The sequence below is a fragment of the Mandrillus leucophaeus genome, unplaced genomic scaffold (assembly GCF_000951045.1).
Source record: "Mandrillus leucophaeus isolate KB7577 unplaced genomic scaffold, Mleu.le_1.0 Scaffold214, whole genome shotgun sequence".
Classification (NCBI taxonomy): domain Eukaryota; kingdom Metazoa; phylum Chordata; class Mammalia; order Primates; family Cercopithecidae; genus Mandrillus; species Mandrillus leucophaeus.
In genome coordinates, this window is record NW_012102188.1 from 3,751,328 (window position 1) to 3,761,005 (window position 9,678).

The window sequence follows — 9,678 nt, forward strand, 5'->3', positions numbered from 1 at the left end:
GCCACTGTGCTCCAGTCTGGTGACAGAGCGAGTCTCAAAAGAAAGAAAAAAAAAAAATTTAGTTATCAAATATCAAACTTTTAACTACGTTAGTCATTTTAGCAGAAGCTATAAATTAATTGCTACTAGCTAAGATAAACTGTGAGATAACACAGCTCATAATACAGTACTACTTGTTTTTTATTAATTTAGAGTACAGGGCCATACTGCTGCTAAATACTGGCCAAAATTAAAAAAACTAGATTCTAGCAATTTTTCGGGATTAGGTATTTGAGATTGCTGCATACTTCTTGAAACACACTTGCTGAAATCTGCTCGGCAGACATCCTCGATCACTGCCCTTATACCTTTACCTCTGCAGCTTCTTACCTGTTGCTGCTCATACCTACAGTGTTCATACAGTAAGAGCCCAGAATCCAGAGCATGGAACTAACCAATTATACATTGTCCAGCAAGACTTTCCTGTTTGCTGATGAACTGTAAAGTGCTTTTTTTTTTTTTTTCTCCTGAGACAGGGTCTCACTCTGTCACACAGGTTGGAGTGCAGTGGCACAATCTTGGCTCACAGCAACCTCTGCCTCCCAGGCTCAAGCCATCCTCCCACCTCAGCCCCATGAGTAGCTGGGACTTACAGGTGCATGCCATCCTGCCCAGATAATTTCTGTATTTTTAGTAGAGATGAGGTTTCTCCATGTTGCCCAGACTGGTCTCAAACTCCTGGCCTCATGTGATCCACCTGACTTGGCCTCCCAAAGTGCTGAGACTGCAGGCGTGAGCCACCATGTCTGGTCTAAACTGTCAAGTTTATCAGGCCTTTTGACATCTATTAGTTTATTGACCCTGAAACATCTGAAGTTCAGATAAATTTAATGACTTTGCCCAAGGTCTCATAACTGAGTTAGAAACCAGAATTGTAATCTAGATTTTTAAACTTCAGATTTCATTTATTTTGCATTTCATTAAGTTGCCTTAGGCCTCACTGCCCTTTCTAAAGCATTTTCCTGAGTTTCTGATAAGCTGACTGCTTATTCCACTGCTAATTCCTAGATTACAATCTCCTGTATGACCTTTGCCCTGGCCAATTCTTTTGTTGATTCTTTGGCATATGTTAAATTATCCTGAAGTTGCTTTTTTACCCTAATAAGTGACCGATAGCTGCTAATGCTCCAGTGACAGTATTTCCCGTGGGAAACCAAAACACCATCAACTTGCTACTAAAATACTGCATCATCATGGCTGACATTTTTCCACTTCTTCCTGGAAGCAGAATGGAAGACACTGGGTGCGGCTGAACTAAAACTCCAACTAGTTGTAAATGTGAAAGGAAAGAAGCTATATTGGCCATGCAATTCTACACATTCAGTGCCGCCTGAGTGTTTCTAAGCTCCTTGCTCTATCTCTAATGTTTCTATTTAAAAAGTAGACAAACTTGATGACTAACAACAGAGAACGTGAAACAAATCTGGTGAATACTAGAATTAAGACATATGTCACGAGACTACCAGAGTATGTTTAAGTCAGAGAAAAAGAAATACTCCTTTCCATTGAGGGTAAGAAATACATCAAAGTCAGCATTCTAAGAGGTTATACAGGCCTCTGTAAGTATAATCAAGGAAGGATTCAGATGGTTCAAATATCTTCCTAGTAAGCAAATCCAAAATTCATTAATCACAGAATTGACACTGGTGACACCTAGTAAATTTTCTTTCTTATGAATTTGGAAGAATGTATTTAAGAGACATAAATACACGAAAATTTGAACAACTAATATTTCCATGTGTACATACATACTTCTTGTGGTCGGTTCATTCTTAAGCTGGAAGAGCTGTGCTTCCACCCTGGAGAGCTGCTGCTGTAATGTCTCCACTGTCTTTCTGTGCTCTTCCTGCAAATGTCGCACTTGATCTCGGAAGCTATTTCGAAGGACCTCATTCTGGGATGTTAGCTGACTCACAGTCTGTGTATGCTCAGACTTCATCATCATGTTCTCTGATTGTATGGAACACAATCTGAAAGATGAGAAACTTAGTTCACAGAAGATCTTTCTACTTTATATGTTGACTTTAGCCTTCCTCCACTGGGTTCTGCAAGAGAATCAGCTCTAAGACCTCTATTGAATGTATGAATCAACTTCTCTCCTACATACCTACATTGTACTCATTGTGTAATAACTTGATGAGAACTGACACTGGCTGTCATCTAGTTCAAATAATCTGCGTTCCACATTTCAGATGAAGAACCCCAGTTGAGAAACTGCGTTGTGTTGTCCAGACTAGGAACTTCATGGTTCATCAGAAAAAAGGACTATATTTAAAGCATAAAATAATTATACTTTTAATTAGTCCACTTCTTCATGTCATCGTATGTGGTAGCTCACATAAATATAAGATTAATCTCCCTTTTATCTACTACCCTGAAAATATAAGGGGGGGGGGAAAAAAAACTCACACTCTTGATTCACTCAGAAAACTTTAGAGGAAAGTATCCATTTTTGAGTCGATTGACACGAACCACAAACACAGACTTAGTTTACTATAGCTGTTTCAAATCTCACTGCACGTAAGAATCGCTGGAGTACCTTGTTGAAAATAGAGACATCTAGTTTTCATATTACACCCACTGAATCAGGATCTCAGTAGTATTCTAGGAATTCCCTACTTTTAGCAGTTTTCAACGTGATTTTTATGTGCTCAGCCTGAAACTAACCAGTGGGCCTACAATTTGGGAACCATCACGTTTAAGGGTTTACCTGTAGTTTTCATGTTTTACATGTTTGGCTTTGGTAAAACAAAAGAAAACAAAAAAACATTTCCTTTTATACAGGGGATCCACATAATTCTCTCATAAAAATACAAAAGCTGTCAGAGAAAAAAGTAAAAGCCCTCATTAATTACTCTCATGCCTGGCAGGATGAAATCCCAATTCCACAAGTAGATAAATGTTGTTAACAGTTTAGCCTATACTTTTCCAAGACATTTTTTCTACCTGCTACACTTATGCGCACCATATAAGGTTTAAAACAGGGGTTAGTGGCTGAAGAGAGAAATGCAATAAAATACCATGTTTTAGAAAAGAAATCTTAATTACTAAGTTCATATTGATTAATGAATCTAGAAAATACTAGTGTATACATATTTCTCTGCAAGCATTTTGTTCAAACAATATCTACCAAGAAAGTAAAGGAAGAACCATCGGTAGTTACAAAAATAGTCCAAGCAGGATAAATATTAGAGGTAGGGTAAAGTGTCTATTCTCAGGCAGTATCAGTGACATTTCTAAATTTACCTACTTGAAAGCTAAATATTTAAACCCCCCATCTGGAATAAGAATGACTGTGCTGATGGAAGTTCACTGTTCTGTCTCAGTTGTTACTGAAGTGTTTATATTAACTGTAGTCTCTGGGTAATACAGATATTAGTTAGCCTAATTATCACATTCCTCTGGAACCATTTTCACAATCTACTATAGAGAAAGTATAAATATTAAAACATTTTTAAAAGTGGAGACTACATAAAGAGGCTATTTCTTCATACTTGGGCACAGACAGTAACAATACTGTTAGTTTTTAACATTTCTGAAGAAGAGGAAAGACTCCTAAAGATACCTCAAAATGCTATGAAAAGTGACTGGCACATAGTAGGTGCTCAAAAAACACTTACTGAAAGATGGAATTACTTTAGAGGAATCAACAGTTACTTTATTTGTGTTAGCAATGTAATTTGCAATAACTTTCCTAAAGAATAAGTGTTGGAGAATATCAAGCAAACATCACCTAGATAATCTCATGGTAAACCCTGGTGATAGGCAGCTAAAAAACTGGTCCATCTCCCTGAAACTTTTGGTTTACATGATTGACAAGCAAATTACACTGTTAACAGACAGAAGCCACAAAAAGCTAAGTGCTTTCACTTTTCAAATTAGCATAAGATTAGATATATATTATATAAGAAAATCTGTGATAAAAGTATCTTAACAGCCTTGATAAAAGACGCTCAATGAAGAATTCTTTTTCTCAGCCTAATATTCCTACTACCCAATTTCTTTATCATAGGAGTTCAAAACTTCTTGTTCACAATCTATTTATTTTGCCAATACGCCTAATGTCTATTTAAAGTATTATAGTGATGAACAAAATATGACAAATTGAAGATAGAATTGCAAAGATAAGTTGCAGATTCTTTTTCAGTTAGCAACTATTTGGGTGTTTTCTTCTTAAAAAAAAAATGCTTATGATTTGATACCTGGGTTGGAAAGTAGTATGTTTTTGTTTTTTTAGAGAAACATCCTAGCCAAGAAGGCTATAGGAGACGCAGAATATTGGATGAGCAGACAGACATTAGTTGTTCTTAAAAATGCAAAATACAAAAGCAACGTAAAAGGTGAAGCTCTAAGGTAGATAAAGCAAAGTTACCAAGCCTTTAGATAAGTCTATTTTTTATTTTCTCATCTGCATTTATCTCAAGGAGCAACATATTAGAAGTTTCAACAAAGAAATACATTGCTGTCTGGTACAGCGTTAGTGCTGCTAACAACCTTACTTTTCCCGGAGTTCCGCCTCTTTGGACACAGTTTCCTGAAGCATCTTGTTGTGCCTTTCTAGCAGTGTATCATGTTCAAACTGCAATGTCTGAAGTTCAGATACATTCATCTGTAAGTTATTTTGGCTATCTTGTAATTTGATTTTTAGTTGGTCAATCAGCATTTCCAGATGTTCCCTAAAACAGAAATACAGTTTTAAAATTTTTTGAAAAAGGTGAATTTGATTTTGTGGTTTTAAATATAGTTAACCATTTAATCTTTCAATGTCATACTCTTGGATGATTCTAAAGGAAATACAATAGAAGAATTCAAGACTAGGATTAAATATAATACAAAAGATACAGCCAGATTTAAAATCTTAGGCACTATAGATTTACAAAAAATTTCTCCAAAATTTAGAATTTCATATTCAAAAAGGGGCATCAAAATAGCCTATTTTATGTTACAGGACTACGTCAGCTAAAGAAAAAACGTCACGTTACTTTTTTTTTTTTTTTTTTCTGAGATGGAGTTTGGCTCTGTTGCCCAGGCTGGAGTGCAGTGGCGTAATCTTGGCTCACTGCAACCTCTGCCTCCCAGGTTCAAGCGATTCTCCTGACTCAGCCTCCCGAGTAGCTGGGACTATAGGCACACACCACCACACTCAGTTAATTTTTTATTTTTAGTAGAGGCGGGGTTTCACCATGTTGGTCAGGTTGGTCTTGAACTCCTGACCTCAGGTGATCTGCCAGCCTTGGACTCCCAATATGCTGGGATTACAGGTGTGAACCACACCTGGCACACTCACAGTTCTTAAATTGTTGTTTTAAAAATGGTATGTCAGACCAAGTTACAGTGAAAGATAATCCCTGAAGAAAAGCAGGTCTTTTCAGACTTGGAAAAAAAACTAGGTGGAAATAGTTAAAATCCTAATTCTGCCACAATAAGTACAATACACTATTAGTTTCTTTTTTAAAAAATGTATTTATATTAAAGAAAGTAGAAGCAACACAAAACATTTACATTCATATAATCTGAACTCAAAATTTAGGCATGGTCAAAAATGGCTCTTGAAAATGGTGACCTTTTTTTATTTATGAAATGCATCAGTATCTAATTTCCCCTTTATATAATGGGCTACTGGAGAGAAAATACCATGTTTCAATCTACAGTCTCTATATTTAATAGATTCCTAAATGAAAGTAACAGAAACATAAACATACAAAAATCCATAATAATTAGTCTTGTTTAGAACAGTAAGAGTCAGATGTAAAACTGCTTTGAATACTGAACTGCTACTCAAAGACAAAACACAGATGCCATGGAATGCCCTATCTCTTACTCCCAGTGCAAACAGGATTTGTATGCTACTTTTAAAGCAGCATAAACAACATACCATTCAAATAGAACTGAAATGGTCATAAACAAGAAAAGTTTAATTCTAGACCAAAATTCAGTATGAAATTTAAAATTGTTTGAAATAAGTAAAATATTTTAAAGCAAATTCTGTTTAACCTAAATTAATGGCAAATAAGTATACTTTGCATTTTAATTTTCACTTCTGAATTTTCAAAATTGGAAAAACAAATCATAATGTAATTTTAATGCCGGTATTTCTACCATGACAAGATCTTATTAAGACCAGATTGAACTGTTAGCCTATTATCTCATATCCTGGCCTCACTGTGCACTTTAACATCTAATTTTAGAGTTCGTAACAGTGTCCTTTGTAATGAAGTTTCCCTGTTACTGTCTGCAGACACAGTGAAGCCAAGAAATCCTGTTTTCTTTGGTAACAATATACATAATTTCACAGTTAAAAATCATAATAGGATTTTAGGCTGGGTGCCATGGCTCACGCCTGTAATCCCAGCACTCTGAGAGGCTGAGGTGGGTGGATCATCTGAGGTCAGGAGTTTGAGACCAGCCTGGCCAACATGGTGAAACCCTGTCTCTACTAAAAATACAAAAATTAGCTGGGCATGATGGTGCATGCCTGTAATCCCAGCTACTCAGGAGGCTGAGGCAGGAGAATCACTTGAACCCGGGAAGCGGAGGTGACAGCAAGCTGAGATTGCATCACTGCACTCCAGCCTGGGCAACAAGAGCGAAACTCTGTCTCAAAAAAAAAAAAAAACCACAGAAAAAAACCACACACAAAACATAATAGGATTTTCAATCTACTTGGTGAAGAACCTGCATTGTGGGAGGAAAATTCTGCATATTTAATTTAGACTTTACCTTTCTTGTTTAGCGCCCTCAGTTTCAGCCTGAGACATAGATTTATTTTTCTGTTGTTTTAGAACGTTATGAACTCGGACTTTGTAGCTCTCGAATTCAGAGGTTACAGTAGCTTGTTCTGCCTATAACATTTAAAAGGGAGAAACGTTTTGTATCGTAACAGGGTCCTTCTACTTTCTTTCAGAGATTAACAAATTGAGATAAAAACCTGTTTTTTAAAGTAAGAAAAATGGCTGACATACTTTTTGGTTCCTTGATTAACCCTGCTAAAAAGTATACTTCTGTTGGCTTTACACTTAATTTTCTTTTCAATTGATACATAATTGTACATATTTATGGGGTGCATGTGATATTCTGATGGATACACACAATGTGTAATAAGCAAATCAGGGTAATTAGGATATACATTGCCTCAAATATTTATCAGGTCTTTGTGTTGGGAGGCCTTACACTTTTTAAAGGCCTCTCAATAATATATTTTTTTTCCTGATAAGAGATCCGTTTCTACCATGTCTTCTACCTTGGTAGATTAATTTACTAACCATACATTTTATAGTGGCACTATGTGCTTTTGGAACTTTATAAACATTTTCTCTTATGATATCCCTTTTATAAATTTGAGGCAAATTAACTCAAATAAATTATTTGAACTTCAGTTTTCAAAACAGGGTGGTAAGTGTTAAGTTCCAGGTCTTCCACTTTCCTGAAGTGATCTGTAAACTCCCACAACAGTGTTGCCATGATTGCTTAAATAAGACCTGCATCTAACACAACCACTGCACTTTGCCTGTTTTGGATGATGACAAGAAAGTAGGCCCCCACAGCCGTGCTACTAAAATGTTATTTTACCATCATTTAGCCCTCAGAAAGAAGTGTAACACCTTTCTAATAAAAAAAGTTTTATAAAGAAGTGACACATAAATTGCAAAACAAGGTTGAAATGGAAAAAACATCATGTTTTTCCTTTTGGCAAAAAAAGTGATCCAAATTATGACCGGGGTTGGCACGGGATTGGGGTTAGAGGCAGATTAACTGAACAGGTCTTAATCTAATAAGTGCTCTTAACAGCAAAATACTAAAAAGGGAGAGAGCACAGCCCTGGAGTAAACACCAATGACTAGCTGACAATAAAATCCCAGTGGCTCGCTGTGGCTGCTCTGAAGAACGCACCTTGGCAGCACGACTCTCCTCCTGTAGCGCTGTCACTCTCTGCTGGTACGCACTTAGCGTACGCTGGTGCTGTTCTGCAGAGGTTTTCAGGTGCTCGTGGATTTTGTGTTTCTCTGATGTTATTTCAGCCAGCTGTATCTGGGGGTAAATCTTTAAATTTAGCTTTAGCAAATCCTACCTTCACTAGTTAAAGAGGTTTTCCTTAAAACAAACTTTAGGTTTGAGACATAAGTACATATAAGGCATAATTAAGTAGCGAAATATTTTTGTGTATTATTATTGAAAAAGAGACAAGTAGAACATTTTCTCACTAATTTATCTTTTCTTAAACCAACATCGATTAAAAAAAAAATGAAAATCCCAGACTACATATTTAACATACAATGTTTAAATACTTCAAGACATTATATATATAAAAATATATACAAACGTAGCAAACATAGAAAATCATTTTATAAACTGTTTCTTGTGACTGCAATATCATTTAGAAAGTTCAGATGCATGCTTATTTTGCACTATTCTACCGTGTATTACAAATTTCCAAATATATGAAAATAATCTAGCTTGAGCTAAACAATATACTCCAGTTATATACCAGACTTGATTTATTGTTGCAAATTCCTCAAAATGTTGAGGAATCTTTCTAGATATCCTCATAGGATAATTAGTAAAATCTCTGAATGGTACCTCACTTCTACATGAAAAAACATTTTTTTAATCTTAAAAAGTAAAAACCTTACTTTATAGACTTCTACTTGCTGCTGGCTTGCCTCCAGCTCACCTTTTAAAGATGCTTGAAGTATTAAGTGATCAGTTTCCTACAGAATGAGAATCTTGGTTAAATTTTTAAAAATGTTACTCATAAATAAATTATGAATAAGTACTAAAATATGAAACTGAAAAATTAACATACTGCTTGCTTTGAATCTGCCAGTTCCTTTTTGGTTTTCACAAGCAATTGCTTGATTTTGGTGTTTTTTTCTTCATATTGTTGTACTGAAGACTGTAATGAAGCTAGCACAAGAAATAATTTCAGCAGAAAAAGATGAAACATTTTTTATGAGTGAATTTGAATACACAAATAATGCCTTCTTTGTATTGGCTCATCTTTAAAAGAAGCCTGTTTTAGCTTTTTATTATGGAACACTTCAAACATACGTGACAGTAGTAACAACAGTGCCATAAACTCTACTGTACCCATCTCCCAGCTTTTACAATTACAATCCATGACAATCTCAGTTAACCCAGACAACAGCAAGGTACTTAAGAAATGTTAAAGTGAATAAATGTAGACTATAAACATCTTAATGGCAAACAGTTTTACACCCATTCTGGGCCCCAGTAACATTTATCCTGTTAAACACTTGACAGTGAAAGACTGGTGAAATAAACAAGAAATGCCCCCCACTAAATCAAGTTGTTATGATGAAATAATTAAAAGGTAAAGTGAACTTTATTTAACTCACTTATTTCTTCTTGTAGGGTTTCTTGTTTCTGTTTTTGAATTTTTATTTCTTGCTCCAAATCTTCTATCTTGTTGTTTTTATTACTTAACTTTTGATTTAGTTCTTTCATCAAACGTTCATAATCAGCTATTTCCATATTCATCAATGTGGTTTGTTGGGCATCCTACACATTTTATAAATAAAAGATTTAGACAATAGTAGATCAGTTCATTTGTAAAATTGCTAAAATGATGCCACAGCAATAAATGGATGCTTTTCTGTAATACTCAAATCGTTTACACTG

The 9,678-nt window shown here is 35.4% G+C and overlaps 1 protein-coding gene across 1 annotated transcript in view; it reads right to left on the reverse strand.

Annotated features, from left to right (window-relative positions):
* The window catches only part of GCC2 (GRIP and coiled-coil domain containing 2), an 82,176-nt gene that overhangs the window by 22,012 nt on the left and 50,486 nt on the right, over window positions 1–9,678 (reverse strand). Inside the window, exons 12-18 of the mRNA XM_011980557.1 lie at window positions 9,396–9,558; window positions 8,843–8,943; window positions 8,670–8,747; window positions 7,930–8,067; window positions 6,760–6,881; window positions 4,539–4,715; window positions 1,792–2,009 (exon numbers count right to left, since the gene is read on the reverse strand). Coding sequence (XP_011835947.1) covers window positions 1,792–2,009; window positions 4,539–4,715; window positions 6,760–6,881; window positions 7,930–8,067; window positions 8,670–8,747; window positions 8,843–8,943; window positions 9,396–9,558 — 997 coding nt within the window. The remainder of the gene's footprint in view (window positions 1–1,791; window positions 2,010–4,538; window positions 4,716–6,759; window positions 6,882–7,929; window positions 8,068–8,669; window positions 8,748–8,842; window positions 8,944–9,395; window positions 9,559–9,678) is intronic.